A 22,309-nucleotide genomic window follows, 5' to 3' on the forward strand; every position below is an offset into this window, starting at 1 on the left:
GTTCAAAGGCGTGATTTGACTTAGTGTAGCAGCTGAGTCACACGCTCTGAGGTGAGCATATTACCTGGGGGGGGGGGGGCACACTGGATTGCACCAAAGCATGGTTTGCGGCACAAAGAAAGTTATGAGCATGCTGGAAAATAACATCATTGGACACTGAGCATAATGCACTTTTTGATATCGATTTACAGGATTTCACAAATCACCTATATTATTGTTTCAATAGGGACTGTTTTTTCACGTGTATTATGTGGCACTAAGCACTTTTTGAAACTATTTATTCATATAGTTACATAGTAGGTGAGGTTGAAAAAAGACACAAGTCCAACCTATGTGTGTGATTATGTGTCAGTATTACATTGTATATCCCTGTATGTTGCGGTCATTCAGGTGATTATCTAATAGTTTCTTGAAGCTATCAATGCTCCCCGCTGAGACCACCGCCTGTGGAAGGGAATTCCACATCCTTGTCGCTCTTACAGTAAAGAACCCTCTACATAGTTTAAGGTTAAACCTCTTTTCTTCTAATTGTAATGAGTGGCCACGAGTCTTATTAAACTCTCTTCTGCGAAAAAGTTTTATCCCTATTGTGGGGTCACCAGTACAGTATTTGTAAATTGAAATCGTATCCCTTCTCAAGCGTCTCTTCTCCACAGAGAATAAGTTCAGTGCTCGCAACCTTTCCTCATAACTAAGATCCTCCAGACCCTTTATTAGCTTTGTTGCCCTTCTTTGTACTCCATTTCCAGTACATCCTTCCTGAGGACTGGTGCCCAGAACTGGACAGCATACTCCAGGTGCGGCCAGACCAGAGCCTTGTAGAGTGGGAGAATTATCGTTTTATCTCTGGTGTTGATTCCCCTTTTAATGCATGCCAATATTCTGTTTGCATTGTTAGCAGCAGCTTGGCATTGCATGCCATTGCTGAGCCTATCATCTACTAGGATCCCCAGGTCCTTTTCCATCCTAGATCCCCCCAGAGGTTCTCCCCCCAGTGTATAGATTGCATTCATATTTTTGCCACCCAAATGCATTACTTTAAATTTTTCTACATTGAACCTCATTTGCCATGTAGTCGCCCACCCCATTAATTTGTTCAGGTCTTTTTGCAAGGTTTCCACATCCTGCGAAGTTATTGCCCTGCTTAGCTTAGTATCGTCTGCAAATACAGAGATTGAACTGTTTATCCAATCCTCCAGGTCGTTTATGAACAAATTAAATAGGATTGGTCCCAGCACATACCCTGGGGAACCCCACTACCCACCCCTGACCATTCTGAGTACTCCCCATTTATCACCACCCTCTGAACACGCCCTTGTAGCCAGTTTTCAATCCATGTACTCACCCTATGGTCCATGCCAACGGACCTTATTTTGTACAGTAAACGTTTATGGGGAACTGTGTCAAATGCTTTTGCAAAATCCAGATACACCACGTCTACGGGCCTTCCTTTATCTAGATGGCAACTCATCTCCTCATAGAAGGTTAATAGATTGGTTTGGCAAGAACGATTCTTCATGAATCCATGCTGATTACTGCTAATGATACCGTTCTTATTACTAAAATCTTGTATATAGTCCCTCATCATCCCCTCCAAGAGTTTACATACTATTGATGTTAGGCTAACTGGTCTGTAATTCCCAGGGATGTATTTTGGGCCCTTTTTAAATATTGGTGCTACATTGGCTTTTCTCCAATCAGCTGGTACCATTCCAGTCAGTAGACTATCTGTAAAAATTAGGAACAACGGTCTGGCAATCACTTGACTAAGTACCCTCGGATGCAAGCCATCTGGTCCCGGTGATTTATTAATGTTAAGTTTCTCAAGTATAATTTTAATTCTGTCCTCTGTTAACAATGGAGGTGCTTCCTGTGTTGTGTCATGAGGATAAACACTGCAGTTTTGGTTACTGAAGCCCCCGATTCACTCGTGAAGACTGAGGAGAAGAATAAATTCAATACCTTTGCCATCTCCCCATCCTTTGTAACCAGATGTCCTTCCTCATTCTTTATGGGGCCAATATGGTCTGTCCTCCCTTTTTTACTGTTTACATACTTAAAGAATTTCTTGGGATTCTTTTTGCTCTCCTCCGCCATGTGTCTTTCATGTTCTCTTAGCCGCTAAGAAAATATTCATATTTTCATATATGCACTTTAGCATGCTTGTTTGATTAGATCATGCATATTGCACTTTAAGGTGCTTGTATACATTAACTTTGTTCACGTTTTAATATTTAGAAGTTTTTTGAATATTATTAACATTTTGTATTTTTATTCATTACTTTTATGTTTCACCAAGTGGGGGTACCTATTACATATATGCATTTAGGTTTTTATGCATTCATGAACACACACATATTTTGATATATTGATCAGCACAATATAGCACACTCTAGCGCAGCGCATTTTCTTCTGTGTCAATTTAGGTAGCCAGCCTATTTATTCCAAAAGCTGGACAAGCGGCCCCTACTTTCTCTGGGGACAGGCAGCATCCATGATCCCGCCTGAGCAGGAAGAAGGCCAAAGATGGAGCCTATTGCGGATGAGGTCCAGAAGTGGGACTTTCCTCTCCAGCAACCTAATGAGCCTTCCATTCAGCTGTGGCAGCCAAAAAGACTCCACCCAAAACTAGGAAAATGTAGCAAGGTATACAGAAAAGGGTGTGAAGAAAGAAGTGGCTGCACACCGAAGTAACAAAAGTCCTTTTATTCCTCTTCCATAAAATAAGGGATAGCACACCACAGGATAGTAGCAAGTACATCGGGTAGACCGTTTTCACACAGTTACATTGTGCTTATTCATTAGGTACGTGTCTACCCGATGTACTTGCTACTATCCTGTGGTGTGTGAGCCCTTATTTTATGGAAGAGGTATAAACGGACTTTTGTTTCTTCCCTGTGCAGCCACTTCTTTCTTCAGATTAATTGCACGGCAGGCGAGCCGAGGCTTGCACCCGAGGGAGGAGTCCTCTTCCCAGCTCACCAGGATTCACTCTCCTGGAGCGACGTTTCTCTTGTCTCCATTGTATACAGAAAAGGGCGATTGACTTTAGTAGTGCCAGTCCAGGAACCTACAGGGATCACTTCTGCCTCCATGGAAATCTGGATCTTTAAAAAAAGAACTTTAGTCAGAAAATTAAGTCCTGCTTTCTCTCTTCAGGTTGGCCCCTTTTGCAGGTATAGCTATGTAAAACATTAGAAATAAGTGCCTATACTGTTTAACATATAGTAATACACTTTCTCACCTTTTCTGAAAATTAGAGGCACTAGAAGTCAGTCTGCTGACAGCCTAAAGATTGACTCCTGTTTAGGAGCTCTGGGCTTCAGCAAAAGGCTGGCCTCCGTCAAGAAGTAACAGGAACAATGCTGGAGACCATTTACAGCACACACTAATTTTGGTAGCATACTTATTAATGTGCAATGTATGTTCCTTGCTAAAGTACATTATTTTTTTTTTTTATAAAGTTGTTATGGGTAAAGTTCTGCTTTAAGTGAGGTACACAGAAAGGGGCGGCAAATGTTAAATGCACAAGCCTAGGGACCTTTAGGAAATGTTTCTGCCCTAATGAAAATGAAAGAAATTATTGAGAGGTAAAAAGGGAGTGTTCTTTAAAGTCTCTGTCCCTTAACCCCTTCCCGACCGGCGCACGCTGATGTACGTCGGCAGAATGGCACGACTGAACAAATGGACTTACAGGTACGTCCATTTGAATTTCCCGCCATGCTATTGCGTGCGCGCCGCCGGAGGTCCCACGGACTCAATCGCCGCGGGGATACCCGCAATCGCCTCACGGAGAGGACGAACAGGGAGATGCTGATGTAAACAGCATCTCCCCGTTCTGCCTAGTGACAAGTGTCACTGATCTCTGCTCCCTGTCATCGGGAGCAGAGATCAGTGACGTCACACATACAGCCCATCCCCCTACAGTTAGTAATCACTCCCTAGTACTGACTTAACCCCTCCCCGCCCCCTAGTGGTTAACCCCTTCACTGCCAGTGTCATTTACACAGGAATCAGTGCATTTTTATAGCACTGATTGCTGTATAAATGACAATGGTCCCAAAAATGTGTCAAAAATGTCCGACATGTCCGCCATAATGTCGCAGTCACAATAAAAAAAAAAAAAAAAAAAAAAAAAAAAAATCACTGATCGCCGCCATTACTAGTAAAAAGAAAAATTATTAATAAAAATGCCATAAAACTATCCCCTATTTTGTAAACGCTATAACTTTTGCGCAAACCAATCAATTAACGCTTATTGCGATTTTTTTTTTTACCAAAAACATGTAGAAGAATACGATCGGCCTAAACTGAGGAAAAAAATGTTTTTTTTTTTTTATATATTTTTGGGGGATATTTATTATAGCAAAATGTAAAAAAATAATGCGTTTTTTTCAAAATTGTCGCTCTTATTTTGTTTATAGCGCAAAAAATAAAAATCGCAGAGGCGATCAAATACCACCAAAAGAAAGCTCTATTTGTGGGAAAAAAAAAGGACGTCAATTTTGTTTGGGAGACATGTCGCACGACCGCGCAATTGTCAGTTAAAGCGACGCAGTGCCGAATCACAAAAAACGCTCTGGTCAGGAAGGGGGTAAAATCTTCCGGGGCTGAAGCGGTTAAATGAGAAGGAACAATTTTTGGGCAGGGTTGTTATGAGAGTAGAAATTGGAAGGTAGTACTTTATCTCTAATGTTTAAAAGGAATACAAATAAAATGTTTGGTCTGGCAGCAGGTTTCCTATTTATTTGGGCTGCAGTTCTGCTTTATCTCTTCCATAATTCCAAATGAATGTTATATGCATGGGTTATAACATACAGCTTTTAAACCAGTGTACATATTCTTAAAAAAACAAAAACAAGATCCTATATAAGTAACCTTTTTATACAGTTCCTAAACAGAATACAAAAGTTGAAATAAGACATTGACCATTATTATGAAAGTAGACTTTAGAGAACACTTCTGTTCCGTACAGTAAGGCACCTCAAAATTCAAATTTAGGGTCTGAAAATAGTGCACATTCCTACTAATATTAAAGCTTTGTTGCCATACATAGGAAAGCCATATCCAAGTGATATTACATTCCAATAATCAATACAGTACACTTACATTTAAAAGAGACTATCTAGCAGTTAACCCTAACTTGCATTATTTCATAAGCTCGTAGCTGCATTTAAAAAGGAAATTGTCACAAAGCAAGACACCTGTGTGAATCATGTACCGCATTACTGATCCTAATGCCTAGTATACACAATGAGAAAAACAGACGAAAAATACCACGTTTGGAGCAGACGTCCGATAATCTGATTATTAGTACACAGCTTCCCAGAGGCGATCAAGAGAATTCATGTGAAATTATCCGAATGGACAAGCACGAAAATTTTTCATTGCATCGCATGCTCGGAAAGGAAAGAATACAATACATTAAATCACTTCCGAAGTTGTATTCTGTCGCACAAAAATTTTCAGAACTTTAGTAACCTATTGGTTTTGGATATGAGACTAGCATGCAATTTAAAAAAAAACAAAAAAACTGACGCTCATTTGTCCGATATGCTTATCGTGTGTACCAGACATTAGGCAGCGGTGTTGTAAATCTGTTAAGCTTCAATGCATCATATACAGTAGGCAGAATAACTTTGGAAATAGCTGCTTGCATTCACAGCCCGATCTCACAGATGCTTTTCTTCACATATATTCATCACTTCTTATGATGTCAGAGATTTCCCAGCTTTTCAGAAAATCTTTGTGCAACAGGACTGACCTAAATGAGTAAAGAGAAAAAAAAGTCCTTCACCATTCCAACACCATCTGTCAAGTTGCATATCACTTGCAGTTGCATATCAGCAGGTTATGTCCCTTTCTTGGCCAGATGCCCCCAGTACTTTCTCTAGAAAAGTGGAAAACCTTCAGAACATAAGTGCATAGAATATTAGTAGTGCAAACAATAAAAAATAAATCTATTTTTAATGTGCATCACTGTTCTGTTCAATAAATCATGTAAAAAAATAAAGTTTGTATAGTTTTATTTCATTCCCGGTCAAGAATTATAGAAATGTTATAGCAGCTGCGGCTCTTCTCCTTCAAAAGACCCTCTAAGTGTTGAAAACATTCCGACATGTGTTACCATGTTGGGTTCCAGTGCCCAAGCCCGTTCCCCCCTTCTCCAGAGCTCTTGGTACAGGGCGATATCTTTGGCATAACCTGGCTCACACACCATTTCCTTCAAGTAGGACAGAGTCCTTCGAGCAGATGCCTCTGAGAACAGCATAGCCGGCGTGCAGCACTCTGTAACAGGCACAACATTGTAAAGGGCTGGGGAAATCCTCCGCAGTTCCAGCAGGTAGTGGCGTCCTGCCAGCTCCGCCAGCATCATGGCGTAAACAGTAAATGCCACAAACACCCACCAGCTAAAATGCTGCTGGCGAAAGGTAAGAGTATACACCCAGGTAAGGACCAGTCCTGCTAGCCCTCCTAGGCCAACCCATTCCAAAATTCGCATGGGCTCTGGGTTGATGTAACCCTGAAGTCTTTCTGGGTGGTAGAATTTTACATATAGGCCACCCCCTAGTGGCTCCTGAAGAAAGCGTACCTGCACTAAATGGAAGAATGCATTAAAAATATCATTTAAAGGAACCGCATCATCCTCAACGAGTAACACATATTCTGGGTTGTAGACCTCCAATGTGTGGGAAAGGCAAAAAGCATAGTCCTGTTTCTCCTGTTCAAATCGATTTGGGGCTTCACGTACATGCTCAGTCCAACGCCGCGCCACCATTGGCAACAGGTGGGAGAGGAGACAGGCATCAGAGTGGCCCTCAGGAAATGAATCAACGTTACAAATTAAAATCTGAAATGTGGAGCAGTCTTGGCCACACTCGGCCATCCGGTCAAGAAAACCACGTGTTACCTGAAGGAGGTAATGATATTCAGAACGGCGTCTTGTTGTAATTATGGTGACAACCAAACTGGTGGTGCCTCTGACACGTGATGGGCGATGGCTCCCAGCTGCTCTGTGAACACAGGGCACAGATGTATTGGGAGGAACTGTGCTGGATGTAGACACCATTTGATGGAAATGTTGCAAGGCATTAGAACCATCCTGCAGGCTTTTATGTAGGAACTCGCGACTCAAACGTCTGAGGTTCAGTTGTCGTGAAAACAAAGGAGAGTAGAGGAGGTCGCGGAAACAGATAGGGGCAAGAAGTAGAGTGAGCACAATGAGGACCAAGAAACGAAAGGAAAAAGACCTGAAAATGACTGACAGACGCATGACTGATGAACGACACTTCTCTCTCACTCCATCAAATTCCCCTCTTCCTTTTTATCATGTTCCAGCTTGCATCTCCTTTCTGCTAAAAACTGTAGGCCTGTAAAATGATCATCTTTTACTAATCCCAGGCTTGTGTTTTCCTGGAGATCGCCACAGCATCCCACGGCCAAGCCTCTGGAGCATTCTGCAATATAAATCACAAAAATCAACATACAGAATACTGCAACAATATTTATCAGCTTAACAAATTGTGAACATAAATCTTTGGCAACAGTTTCAAAGAGTTGCTGTTGCTTGAGGCTGGGTTCACTGCGGATTCGACTTTGCCCTCTGACTTCATTAAACGGAACTTGACAATACCAGGCCCTTGGTATGAATATTTAGGGGAAACCCCACGCCATACAAAAAAAACAAAAAAAAAAAACAAAACAAAAAAACAAAATACAGCATAGGGTTCCCCCTCCAAGAATATACAAGACCTTTCGGTCTGGTATGGATTTTAAGGGGAATCCCCACACCAAAAAAAAAAAAAAAAACGCTGTGGGCCCCCAAAATCCATACCAGACCCTTATCTGAGCACGCAGCCCGACAGGACAGGAAAGGAGGTGGGGACGAGCGAGTGCCCCCTCCTGGACCATACCAGGTTACACGCCCTCAAATTGGAAGGAGAAGAGACACCAGAGCTGTTTTAATAAATTAGTTTGTCAAAAACCTGTGTGCTGTTTTTATTTTTGACACTTTTTTTTTTAGGTGAATAGGTAGGGGTAGATTCCGATAAGCCCCTTGCCCACAGACCCCAACAACCACCAGCCAGAGTTGTCAGGAAGAGGCCCTTGCCCCCATCAACATGGGGACAAGGTCCTTTGGGGTGGGGGGGTGCAGGGCCCTGACATTCACCAGTGTCTGAGGTGGAGAGACAGCTTCAGACACACAGGGCTCCAGCATTGTACAAAGAGATATCTTCCCTCTTCCATCCTCCGAGAGCACAGGACTGCTTTCTCCCCTTAGGACGTACACAGGCTGCAACCTTTCCTCCATCCAACCCGTGAGACAGGTCCACTCCACCCCACAGTCTCACATCAACAATTTAAAGGAGAACACACATACCGTCAACATACCACATAGAACGTTTGAACGTGGACTGGTATGGAACTCAGAAAAACTAACTATCCATCACAGGCTACACCTCCCAACTAGCCATTCCTCTTTATATACACATGTTGGCCTACCGGCCTATACAGACTGTGCCCTGGTTCTAAAGGCTCTGATGAAAAGGTTATCCTCGAAATGCGTCAGCCGATTTTAAACACTCCCCTTAACATGGGCTTGTGTTACTTTTAACCTATTTTTAATTTTTATGTTTTGCATAACCTGTTACCTGTTTGCACGATACGTAGTATTGGTATTATCTATTTGTTTTTATTTCATTACATATGAATAAATTATACACATTTTGATATGAGCAATTGATCACGCGCCCTCCATCCACCCTTCTCCATATAGTCTTACTCTGACCACCCCGGAGTCAGTTTGGGCAGCGGGACACGCAACACCATCTCTTTCAGTTCCTCTACAGCTTACAATACTACCATTCCAAAACTAATACACCCTCACAAGCGCAGGCGTAATCTTTCCTTGTCCACATTTTGGGGTGCAGGGCCCCCCTGCCCCAAAGCACCCACCCCCATGTTGAGAGCATGTTGCCTGGCATAGGTTTAGAAAGGGGGGGTGCTCGCTCGACCCCACCCCCTTTCCTGACCTATCAGGCTGCGTGCTCGGATAAGTGTCTGCTATGGATCTTGGGGGATCCCGTGTCGTTTTTTTGGTGTGGAGGGGGAACCCCATGCATGCCAAAGTCGGATCAGTTAAGACGATGATCCGACTTTGATCCGACATTAATGATATTCAATAGGATCAAAGTCAGACAAAAGTAGTGCATGAACCTTTTTCAAAGTCGGACCAGTTCAGACGGCTCTCATAGGGAGCCATTGATTTTTACACGCCATGCGACATGTGCTCCCAATATTGGAGCGTTTGTCGTACCAGTCTGAACCCAGCCTGAAAGGCTAAACATGAGAAAATCATTTTATTCACCCATCCACACTAACAAAGTGGATGGGTGAATCGCCACTGCTGACTATTGGAGGCTTTTTGCCAAGAGGAATGGGCAGCTTTACCATGGGCAATTTATTTATTTTGTTTTTTTATACTAGTAATGGCGGTGAACAGCAACTTATAGCGGGACTGCAATACTGTGACGAACATTCTGACACAAACACAGTGGTCAGTACCAAAAAATATGCACTGTGACTGTACTGACACTCTAATGACACTGGTTGGGAAGGGGTTAACATCAGGGCCGATCAAAGGGCTAACTGTGTGCCTAGCCAGTGTTTGTGTACTATGTGGTAGGTGCTTTTAGTAGGGAAAGTCATGGCTCCTGTATCCCTGCTTTGCAAGAACACAGGAGCCATGCCTTCCCAACTAACCGAACAGCAATCTGCCTTGTTTACATAGGCAGACAGGCGGTCTGCCTGTGTAAAGAATAATCAGAGGGTGCCAGCGGACATCGAGTGTATAATCACAGCGGATGTGAGGATATATATCTGGCGCACAGCTGCTGCCCCGTAGCAGTAAAACTGCTAAACTGCTATGTGGCGGACAGCAAGTGGTTAAAAAAAAAAAAAAAACACAGGTCAGCAGAAGACTGCTGATCATTGGTGCCATGCAGGTCTTCTGCAGACCTGTCAGTGTATCTGTGAGCCCATACATCCCGTAAGGGCAAGCAGATACAATCTGACAGGAAGAAAGAATTAACTACCACAGCGCTCCACAGCGCCATGGTAGTTCAATGAAAACTACAAGCAGACAGCCCCAAAGGCTGCCGAACCTTGTAGTTTTCCATTCACCGAACACTGTTAATGAGTGACGCGGCCAGAGCCTTGCTCAGCCACGTTTTTTTAAATTGTGGTAACTACGGGGAGGGGGGAGAAGATTCCTGCTAGCTGTCAGATCGGGGAATCAGGGGCGTGCGGGGGCCGGTCCGTTTGGAACATGTTACACCCTGAATATGGGTGTAACATGTTACGAAAGGTGAACTTATCCTTTAAAACGGTTCTTCAGTCTTTAAACAAAAACAAAAGTTAAAAAGTTAGCAGCTCCAAATACTGTAGCTGCTGACTTTTAGTAAAAGGACACTTACCTGTCCTGGTATCCAGCGCTGTCCTCACCTGAGCCAGTTCTTCACCAGTCTTTGGATCCCTGGGGCTGGAATATTTACTAAGTACAAAAGTGGGAGTGGATGGGGGGGGGGGAGGTGTTAAAGTGGAACTTCCCTTTTAGGGTGTGACATCGGCTAGGGAAGAATGTTACTGAACATTTTACATCACTGGGCATTACTCAGATACTTTGTTCATGAATACGATTGCATTTCAAATCGATCAGATCAGCTATTCTCAACCCAGATTCCCCCAGAGGCTGCTAGGGGTTCCTTGAGTTGTGGGAAAATTACCTCCTATCTGATGGTGCCAGGAGAGTCAGCAGCAGGAACCCAATGATGTTCATTTTTGTGGTTTGGAAGGGTGGCATTCTACTTTAAGGGGGGCATTTTTTCCACTGACTACCAATGTAAGGGCCACTCTTCCCACTGACCCCTAAAGAATTTGTTTTAGCAGGAGTTCCCCAAGATCTGAAAAATATTTCAAGGGTTCAGAAATGTTGGACCAGATGATGAAATTACATGGTGGAAACAGAAATGCGATTGATGAATTCCCATCCCTGGGCATCATTGATATGGCCTCGAGAGCAAGTGTTTATACCAGGATCATGGCTGCAGCTATGATCCTGATATGGTTTATTAGCACTGGCAATTGATCTTCAGGCAAAAGTGATCAGAACAGCTCTACAGCTGCACGCCGCCACCCTTCCCATGGAGCCTGGGACCGCTGCAACTGGTCAGGTCGGCTGCCCACAGATAAGATGAAGGAACATCTGTTCCCCCATCATTTCTTCGATGAAGGAAGCCCCAAGCGTCTAAGATTTCATCATTTCAGTGCTGTGTTTCCCTGGACAGTAAAGCCTGGGAAGCACCCGGTCAAACAGATCTCTGTTTATTCAGATGCTTTAGAAGGCAGGAAGAGGGATCAGGGGTCTAATAGACCCCTCATCTTTCAATGAAGAGTGCCTGTCACCGTGCAAAGCTTTCACAAGGGGTGGTGTTCACCCCTTGTGATAGCGTTAAAGTTAACAAAAAAATAAATAAATTTTATTTAAAATAAAAAAAGGCCAGAAACCAATCATCATCCACCGGCAGAAATGACGTCTGGGTGCCATCTTGGAACACCCCCACCATCCAAGGTGTATAGAGAGGCAGCACTTAACAAGTAGATCGCTCAACCCGAAGAAGCATCACCCCCGCCACACGAAGTGACCATCGGGCACCATCTTGGCACACCCCAGATGCTTAGGAGTCCCAGAGTCAGCAGCTTCGATCAGAGAAACATCTAACCACTGGACACCACTCTTCCTGTCAAAAGCAATTGCCACCAACATAAATCAATCTAATGCCAGTTAGTGGAGACTGAAAACATGCAGGGTCCCAGATCGCAAAAAAAAAAAAAAAAAAAAAAAAAGCCCCAATACATGGATTGCCACCAAGGCATCCATGGCCCAGCAAAAAAGAGGCTCCTAGAGTTGATCCACACCACAATTGGTGAGTAAGATCCAAGAAAAGATCATTAAAGCTCTCAGGTAAGGGGGAACCAGATACCTATAGGCAGGCTAGCTCACGGGAGAGGCAGGCAATCACAATTGCCCACCTACAAATAAACAAAAAAAAGAAATGATGTGTCCTCCTGGAGGGTCAGAAAAACCATAACAACTGAGGACAAGGTGGTGGGAGGGGCCTTTTAACTGATTATGCGATTGTGTTTCCTGGAGAGGACAGAGCTGATCTGGAAGATGTTTTGGAAAACAAAAATTTGAAAGCACCCCCGTGCAAATATGCAATTAGGTCCCACATGCATATGAAAACGATAACTGCACCACACATGTGAGGTATCGCAATGAACGTCAGAGTGAGAGCAATAATTCCAGTGCCAGAGCTTACGTTCAACTCTAAACTGGTAACATATAAAGGCTTTAAGGCTGGATTCACACCTATGCAGTTTTAGTGCTTTTTGCAGATTTGCACTACAGAACGTGTTCCATAAGAAACCATGTTAAATGGACTGTAGCGCAAATCTGCAAAATGCAAAAAGCACTAAAACTGCATAGGTGTGAATCCAGCCTTAAAGAGTTGCTTATAGACAATTTTAGATACCATACTTTCGATGTTTCACAGGTGTGCATAAATTTAAATTGTGACATATTTGATATCTATTCACTCGACGCAATATCATCGTTTATATTTTACCCAAAAGATTGGATAATATGTCTGTGTGCACTAAATCTAATTTAAGTGTATATTTTGCTAAAAATTTGCGTTTGAAAAACGGATGCACAAATATGGCCACCATTTTTACTCTTCAGGGCCTCTGCTTTCAGAAAATATATAATGTTTGGGGTTCTCAGCAAACAAATGCAGCTTTTAACATGTGAGAAATGTCAACAGTGCCCTAGTAGGCAAGTGGTTAATTATCGATCTAAATCCACTTCCTCGTGTGCGGCATGTCAATAAATCGGGTTGTTGACTCAGGCTCGATTCACACCTATGCATGTTGCTTTTGAGCGTTTTTGGAGGTTTTTTTCATGCTTGCCACGTTTTTGAGCAGCGTTTTTGCCGCGATTTGCATTTTTTTTTTTTTACAGTTTTTTTTTACAGTCTTAAAAAAAAATTAAAAAAAAAACAAAAACGGCAAAAACGCACCAAAAACGCATCAAAAACGCTGCAAAAACGGTGCACTTGCGTTTTTGATGCTTGTCCATTGAATTCTATTACATGCAAAACGCTGCATTTTGCATGAAAAAAAGTCCCTGACCCTTTCCAAAAATGCAGAGAAACAAAAAGGCATTGATGTGAACCCATGTTAAAAAATTCCCGTGCATTTCTGCAAAATGCATCAAAAAACGCGCTAGTGTGAATGGAGCCTAATGGTTGATTATTCCTACTGTCAACTGGGTTCTTTGTTTTCTACCTTTAGGCTCCGTTCACATCTTGGCGTTCTGAATCGCCGCGATTCGAAATAGCAGCAAATCGTGGGATGCCCATGCGATCCCTGTAACTTCCAATCACGGCACGATTTTGCACGAATCGCGGTAAAAGAAGCTCATGTGCTTCTTTTGGGCGACAGGTGCCCCGTCATTATGTTTGCGCGATTTTACAGCGATTGTCGCCCAATTAATCGCGGCAAAATCTCGCCCTGATCAGGGTGCCATTGGAAGTGATAGGGAACGCACACACTTTTTGCCGCTATTTCGAATCAAGGGCAGAATCACGGTGATTCCACCCACGATTCAGAATGCCAAGATGTGAACAGAGTCGAAGTCTAGGTTCACACTGATGCGGCTGGTGCGTGTTCATTTGAATAGGCTGCTTTACCTCCGTCTTCTGCAGGGAAAAGTCTCTGACCTTTTTTTTTTTTTTTTTTTTTCTTTAATGGGGCCGCTGTTGCACCATGCAGTTTCATGCACCTGAAAATGCACCACGTTTTTAGTTGCATGGGGGTGCCATTTAGGATAATTAAGCACCCCGTCTGTGCAAAAGAGCAGCACGTTTTGGCTGTGGGCGCAGGAACATGTGTGGATAACACGCATTCCCGCAATTGTGTGAACCTAACCTAGAGCTGGTTCACATTAGAACATGTATAGTCCTGCGCGTTCTGGTTTGGACAGCTCATTTATTTCAATGGGCTGCCAGACATCCTGGAACACAGAAGTGGTGGAAGCAAATGCTACTTCTGCAGATCTCATCCCACCAAACCGTGTGGTACCCTGTGGTTTGGTGGCCGCAAGCGTGCTGCATTTGCAAGATGTGTTTGGGGTGCCATTAACAAGCGCAGCGCGTGCACGGAATGTGCCTTTACCGCATAACGTACCGCTGTGAACCAGCCTTTAGGCTGTATTCACACCTTCATGTTCCAGAAACAGACGCTTTTGAGCAAGTTCATGGAAACATGCAGAAATTGGGCATTGTGCTTGCGGCACCATTATTTTTTAACCACTTGACGACCGCCCACAGTACATTTACGTCATTACTTTGACGTTAAATACTGTTGTTACGGCAGCACTAGCTGCCATAACCTTGGTATTGTTTTGTACTGTGGACGATTCTGTGTCTGATAAAAGTGGTACCAGTGGCAGATTCGCCACAGGATCACTTTTAGAGGCGCCTGTAAGTGATTGCTTCCATCGGCTCTGGGGTGAGCGCCGCCAGGGCCACGCTTCCGCTGTGATTAGACACAACGGAAGACAATCAGCGGGTGCGGCAGTTGCGATGGCCGCTGTCCCCCCGTAAACAAGGCAGACCATCGTTCTGTCAGCGAGGGAGAGAAAGGTCTGTAATTCCTGCTAATCAGGAACACAGATTTGTCTGTTTCTTGAGTCAGTCCATCCCCCACACATTAACCGGTTTATTACCAGCCGCCGGCACAATGGCTCTCCTGCGCAAATCGCCATAGCTGTATGGCGGGTCGCGCAGGCTCAGTTGTGGGCGGCGCGTGCAGGCTCAGTTGTGGGCGACGCACACTCATGCCCACGGGTCGGGAGGACTTGATGGCCTCCAGCGGCCCGCGATTGACTTGTACACAGGCAGAATGGGGAATTGTAAACAAGGCCTTTCCTCATTCTGACAGGTGACATGACAGAGATCTATTGTTCCCAGTGGTCAGGAACAGTGATCCCTGTCATGTTCCAGTAAGCCCATTCCCCCCCACAGTTAGAAACACTCATAGGGAACAGTTAACCCCTTGATCGCCCCCTAGTGTCAACCCATTCCCTGCCAGTGACATTTATACAGTAATCAATGCCTATTTTTAGCTCTGATCGCTGAATAAATGTCACTGGCCCCAAGAAAAGTGTCAAAAGTGTCCAATCTGTCCGTCACAATCCTGATAAAAATTGCTGATCACCGCCATTACTAGTAAAAAAAAAAAAAAAAAGATATATAATTAAAATACCATAAATCTATTCCCTATTTTGTAGACGCTATCATTTTTGTGCAAACCAGAGGTGATCAAATACCACCAAAACAAAGCTCTATTTGTGGGAAAAAAAAAGGACGTCAAATTTGTTTAAGTACAACGACCGCGCAATTGTCAGTTAAAGCGACGCAGTGCCGAATCGCAAAAAATGCCCTGGTCAGGAAGGGGGTAAAATCTTCCGGGGCTGAAGTGGTTAGGAAAGCACAGTTAACCCTTTGATTGCCCCTGATATTAACAAGGGTCCTGGCAGTGTCATTTATACAGTGAGAGTGCATTTTTTTTCAGCACTGATCACTGTATTGGTGTCACTGATCTCCAAAAAGTGTCCCTTAAGCCTGGTACACACGATCAGATTGTTGGCCAACAAAGCGTCAGACTTTTGTCCGAAGGGCGTGTGCTAAGAACATGTCTTGCATACAAACGGTACACAATTGTCGGCCAACAAACACGAACGTAGTGACGTACTACGAGGAATTTCAGCTCTTGAGCGCCACCCTTTACCAAAACCATATAATATGAGGTCAAACCTTAAGAGTTTCAGTTTGTATGCAATCAGGCAGGCCCTTACACTACATCTGAAGACAAAAATCTGCAGAAAATCCAATAGTGTGTATGGGGCTCAAAGTGGAGGTTCACACAAAAAATTGAACCTCCGCTTTTTGGAACCCTCCCCCCTCCGGTTTCACATTTGGCACCTTTCAGGGGGTGGGGGGTGCAGATACCATCCCCCCACGCTGTCTGCTGGGACACACACGGGTCCCAGAGACAGCAGGGACCGTTCTGATTGTGCAGCGCGGCTCGCACATGCGCAGTAGGGAACAGGGAAGTGAAGACACAAGGCTTCATTTCCTAATTCCCTTACAGATGATGGCGGCGGCATTACCCGAGAGCCGAGCGACGGTTCGGCCTCGGGTGCCGACATAGCTGGACCCTGAGACAGGCAAGTGTCCTTATTTTAAAAGTCAGCAGCTACAGTAATTGTGGCTGCTGACATTTAATTTTTTTTCTTTCGTGGGACTCCCTCTTTAAGTGTCAGATTTGTCTGTCGCAATGTCAAAATCCCACAGGAAAAAAAAAAAAACACACAAAGAAAAACACGCTGATCACCGCCATTACTAGTAAAAACAATAAAAAGTCCTTTAATCTATCCCATAGTTTGTAGACGTTATAACTTTTGTGCAAAACAATCAATATACATGTATTGGGATTATATATGTATTTGTTATTTTTGGTAAAAAAAAAAAAAAAAAAAATGTGGCACAATACAAATTGGCCTAAACTGATGAAGAAATTTGATTTTTTAATTTTTTTTTTATTGGATATGTTTTATAGCAGAAAGTAAAATTTTTTTTTTTTTTTAAATTGTCTGTCTTTTTTTGTTTATAGTGCAAAAAATAAAAACCGCAGAGGTGATGAAATACCACCAAAAGAAATCTCTATTTGTGTAATTGTCCATTAAATTACGGCAGTCCCAATAACAAAAGCTGCAGGCGCTGCTTTGGCGTGTTTGTGGCGCGTAGGGCAGCCCGTTAAAGTGCAAAAAGAAGAATAGTTGGCCTTTGGGGCCTTACGGTGTGAACAATTTCCAGTCAGACCTGCCTGTGCTGGAGGCCCTCTTGTACATCACACCCTCAGTCTTGGCTTCTCATTATATTCCTGCTCTCCTGTCTGCAGTATAACTCATTCCTACACCTAATAATTCCCTACACTGTGCCAGGGCACCAATACAATGTCTTACCTCTTGCAGTGACATGCGCTACCCACGTCGTCCCGAGTCTGGGTGTCACCCTACCTTAATTGAATTCCTGATACTACCTGGGGCTATCCCTTCCTCTACCAACATGGCCGACTGCTCCAGCCCAACCAAGAGGCGGAGCTTCCGCCAGTACTACACGACCTATCCAATAGGGGCGCTCATGCGACATCACGCCCGGTCTCGAGAGGAAGTTCTTCTACTCTACGGGGATTATCCAACATGGCCGCAGAGGCTTCAGTGGCGCGCAGCCATTGCAGTCAGGCTCCGCTTAGCCCTTTACCAACATGGCGGCGATAGCCCCGCCCAAGTTTTTGCTCGCCGTGACGTCTTTTCCGCCTCCGGAGTGGGCTTTGGTGAGCTGATTGGGGTTTGCAGGTAATTGTAATGTGGTGAATGAAATCCCTGTAGGAGTGGGAGAGGGGATTTGGGATGCCTGTGGTGTTTGAGGTAATGAATAGGGTAGAGGTGGGTGCAAGGCCTGAGCTGCCTTCTCCTCACATACACCTATACTAGCTGTCAGCTGAGGCTGTGCACATCCCCCGGCCACAACTGTGTCAGCACGGTAGAAATGGTTTAAAGCTGCACACATGTTTAGTTCTGGATGTAATGGGGAAGAGAGAACATTTCTGTGGGGTGTTTTATTTGTCTGTGACTACATTGGGTAGATTTCCCCCTCCACTTCCTGTCCCTGTGACACCAGTGTGAGAATTGAGCACAGTGGTTGTCACGGGGACATTCGTTCTTTTGCTCTTGTCTAGCGCTGAGGCCTGGTACACACAGCACTCCATGTAAACGCTCGGTTTTAGCCTTCATTTCGGGGCAGTAGGCTGCATGTTTGTTTCAGAGCACTGCGCTGTTTACTTTTTTTTTTTAAACTTTATTTGAAGTGTCCCAAAGTGACGCTTCATTCATAACAACTCCGCATAGCGGTGACATGCGTTGCCTTCCAGTGCGCTGCAATAGAATGCTGTGTGTCTCCCTTTTACCGCAGCTCATCGCACCTCCCGGCCATAGACAGATGGATCTTCATCCGCTTTAGCAGGAACTGGCCGAGTTTCAATCGATCGGCAGGCTGGTTGTACAGAAGCTGATCCATCGATCAATCTCAGTACAAACAGCCTGTCTGTTTATTGTTTTTTGTAGCCGCCAGCAGTGATCATTGTATTCTGATGGCAGGGAAATCACTCGTCAGAACACAATGACTCCACGGGAGGGATTACCCCATCTACACTGACTGCGTTTATGGGGGAATCAGTCATCATCATCATTATTATTATACAGGATTTATATAGCGCCAACATTTTTCGCAGCGCTTTACAATATAAAGGGAGGACAATACAGTTACAGTGGAACCTCGGTTTGCGAGTAACGCGGTTAATGAGCGTTTCGCAAACTGAGCAAGAATCCTAACTCAGTTTGCCAGTGTTGTCTTGCAAAACGAGCAGGATTCAGGCCAAAAGCGGTGTGCAGTACCGCTTTTGGCCTGAGGTGGTGGTGGGGCGCCGGAGCCAAGCAGAGCCGAAAGTCGCCGTTCGGAAATGCACGAGGACAGTTCGGCTGACCTCGGCAAACCTCGGAAAGGCTCGTGAACGGAGTCTTTCCGAGGTCAGCCGAAGTGTCCCTCGAACCGTTTCCGAGGCTCTCCGGCGCCCTACGCCTCTGGCAAGGAAAAGAAGTCCTGGACTGCCGCACTCCATACAAAAACATCTTTATTGAAAAATTCTGTTAAAATCCAATGTAGCAAACAAAACAAAAAGTGAACATGCTGGGCATAAATAGCTAACGCGTTTCACATTCAAGGATGCTTACTCATAGCTACACCCTCTGGCTGCATGCGGTATTGCATCCCATTGAGGTCAATGCGGAACAAATTATTTTCGTTTCCATTGACTTCAATGGGAAAACTTGCTTTGATATGCGAGTACATTGGATTACGAGCCTAGTCCTGGAACGGATTTTGCTCGTAATCCGAGGTTCCTCTGTATAATACAATAAAATACAAGAGGATTAAGAGGGCCCTGCTCAGAAGAGCTTACAATCTAATAGGGTGGGGCAATCAGTTTTCTTTCCTTAAGCCCGTGTTTGAAGGAAAGAAAATTGCAAAATGTATGGCCAGTCTTAGACCCCATACACGCTATTAGATTTTCTCCAGATTTTTGTCTTCAGATTAGGGCTGGGAGATTTTCTTTAAAAAAAAATCTTCGATTCTCTTAAACTCGATTCACGATTTGAATCGTTTTTTTTTTTTTTTTCTTTGGAAACCGCGCTGGTCCTGAGGCGCTGCGGGCATGAGCTTTTAGGCGAAGCTGCGGCTTCGGCCTAGTTCGCGGCGTCCGGCCTCGCAGACTAGGCCAAAGCCGCGGCCTCACCTAAAAACTCCTTGCCCGCAGCGCCTCAGGACCGGTGCGGTGAAAAAAAAAAAAAAACGATTTGTTTAAATTTTTTGAATCGATTTGACCTCTCAACTCGATTGAAGATTGAAATCAATTTTTTTCCCCAGCCCTACTTCAGATTTACCAAAACCATGTAATATGAGGTCAAACCTTAATGTCGCATGCACACGACCGGACTTTCTGTCAAAGTAGACTTCGACAGTCTTTCCAACGGAGTTCAGCTGAAACGGACTTGCCTACACACGATCACACCAAAGTCTGATCGTTTAGAATGAGATGACATACGACAGGACTAGAAAAAGGAAGTTCATAGCCAGTACCCAATAGCTGCCCTTGCGTCGTTTTTGGTCCGTCGGAATAGCATACAGATGAGCGGTTTTCCCGATAGGAATTGATTCCGTTGGAAAGATTTGAAACATGTTCTATTCCTAGGTCTGTCAGAATTTTAGAAAGAAAAAGTCCGATGAAGCCCACACTCGATTGGAATGTCCGAAATGCTTCTGTCGGACCTTTTCTGCCGGAAAGTCCGGTTGTGTGTACGCGGCATTAGAGTTTCAATTTGTATGCAATCAGGCAGGCCCTTACACTACATGGTTTTGGTAAATCTGAAGACAAAAATCTGAGGAAAATCTAATAGTGTGTATGGGGCTTTAGGCAGGTCATAGATGATGCATTTTCTTTCCTGCAACCACGGGCTGACGGAAAGAAAACTGCTTGATTTCCCCCATCAACACAGTCAGTGTAGATGGGGGTAATCCCTCCCATGGAGCCATTGTGTACTCCTGATGGAGGGGAGCTGTCCCTGCCGGGAGAACCCAGTGAATAACCGCTGGCAATAATCGCATGCTAGAAATCCAACATCCTGGTGGTACCCAAGTTGATCCTGGGTACAGTCGGCCTGCCCCGAGATGGTTTGAATCTCAGCCACTCCTTGCTGAACCATCCAAGATGCCAACTGTCTATGGCCGACTTTTCACTGTGAACAGGCACGTAGGTTTTCTATATACCCAGCAATGGTCCAGGGTGTAAAAAACGCAGGTCACCACACTGCACTAGAACTAGAGCTGCATGATTAATCATAAAAAAAAAAAATCATGATCTCGATTCAACCCCCCCCCCCCCCCCCCTTGCGATCCTAATCAGCCATTTCCACGAGTGCCGAGCCAAGATGTAAAAAAAAAAAAAAAAGTTGGCAAATTTTATCAACATTCCTCAGCGCTGAAAGAAAGAGAAGAGATACAAAGATCAAAGGATTTAACTTCTGTCTGTAGGACCGCCTTCATACTGAGCTGCCCTGGGCGTCAGCGGTAAAACGGTGCTATTTTTAGCGCCGTTTTGGCGGCGCTATTCAGCCACTAGCGGGGCAGTTTTAACTCCCCGCTAGCGGCCGAAAAGGGGTTAAATCCGCCCGCAAAACGCCGCTGCAGCGGCGCTTTGCCGGTGGCATGGCGGCGCCGCCCCATTATTTTCAATGGGGAGGAGCGGTGTATTCACCGCTGCAAAGAAGCTGCTGGCAGGACTTTTTGTGACGTCCTGACAGCGCAGCGCCCCAGTGTGAAAGCCCTTGGGCTTTCACACTGGGTTTGCAGCTGAGGCTTTTTGCAGGCACTATGTTTAGCGCTGCAACGCCTGAAAAATGCCTCAGTGTGAAAGGGGTCTTAGGTAGAGCTGCACAATTAATCCTTAAAAAATCGTGATCTTGATTCAACCCCCCTGAGGATCTCTATTGCGGAGAGACTTATCTGCTCACTCAACTGTCAAAAGAAAACATCTGGGCAGTCTGCCTTGTTTTTAACTTGAAACATTGTAACTAACTCTTCCTTAGATCAAAGGGATGTAAACTTCTGTGTGGAAAAAAAAAAATCTAGGCGGTCTGCCAAGTTTTTAAACAATGTGTAAATGCAGGACGTTTAACCACTTAAAGTCCAAATCTTTTTCTGACACTTGTTTCTTAAGTTAAAATCAATATTTTTTTGCTAGAAAATTACTTGGAACCCCCAAACATTATATTTATTTTAGCAGAGACCCTAGAGAATAAAATGTCAATTGCTGCAATATTTTATGTCACACTGTGTTTGCCCAGCGGTATTCAATGAATATAAAAAAGAAAACAGTGAAGTTAGCCCAATTTTTTTAATTTTTGTTTTAATGTGAAAGATAATGTTACGCCGCGAGAATTGTGAGAGAATCGTGATCTATCTTCTAAGCAAAAAAATAGCGATTCTCATTTTAGCCAGAATTGTGCAGCTCTAGTCTTAGGCCTCATTCACACAAGGCGAGTCCGCCAGCTCAGCAGGAGATCGCTCCATTGATGTCCGCTGAGCCAGCGGATGACAGGTCTGTCTCTGCTCACTGAGTGGGGAGGGACCTGTCAGAGTGCCACTGATTCCTATGGAGAGATTGGACAAAAACGAACAGCATATCGGTTTTTACCAGATCTCATCCGATCTGCCAAGACGGATGGCGAGCGTATCACCATACGTCTGTTTGTAGCGGATCGGATGGCAGACGGGTGTCAGCGGACACATCTCCACTGACATCCATCTTTGCATAGGAGTCAATGGATGGCCCGCTCAGATCCACCTAAAAAACTGACAGGCAGATCTGAGTGGGCTTGCCATGTGAAAGGGGCCTAAGGCTTAATGTACACGGGGAGTTTTACAACCTCTTCTGAATGATTTATCTTGACAGATAGTAACCTACATTTAAAAACGTTAGTTTAGCCGCGTTTACAAGCTGTTGCAGTCAT

The 22,309-nt window shown here is 44.3% G+C and overlaps 2 protein-coding genes across 2 annotated transcripts in view; one reads left to right on the plus strand and one right to left on the minus strand.

Moving 5' to 3' along the window:
• Positions 1-4,719: 4,719 nt before the first annotated feature.
• PGAP4 (post-GPI attachment to proteins GalNAc transferase 4) lies at positions 4,720-17,395 on the minus strand. The gene is made up of 2 exons (XM_073597013.1): positions 17,150-17,395; positions 4,720-7,457 (listed from the first exon to the last, which is right to left on the minus strand). Exon 2 carries the CDS (start codon positions 7,271-7,273, stop codon positions 6,059-6,061), a length of 1,215 nt encoding a protein of 404 aa, XP_073453114.1. The 5' UTR covers positions 7,274-7,457; positions 17,150-17,395; the 3' UTR covers positions 4,720-6,058.
• A 30-nt stretch (positions 17,396-17,425) lies between these two features.
• RNF20 (ring finger protein 20) overlaps positions 17,426-22,309 on the plus strand; it is a 59,341-nt gene continuing 54,457 nt past the window's right edge. Inside the window, exon 1 of the mRNA XM_073597012.1 lies at positions 17,426-17,542. The gene's annotated coding sequence lies outside the window, so the exon portion shown is untranslated. The remainder of the gene's footprint in view (positions 17,543-22,309) is intronic.

Source organism: Aquarana catesbeiana, linkage group LG08 (genome assembly GCF_042186555.1).
Source record: "Aquarana catesbeiana isolate 2022-GZ linkage group LG08, ASM4218655v1, whole genome shotgun sequence".
In the NCBI taxonomy this organism is placed as follows: Eukaryota; Metazoa; Chordata; class Amphibia; order Anura; family Ranidae; genus Aquarana; species Aquarana catesbeiana.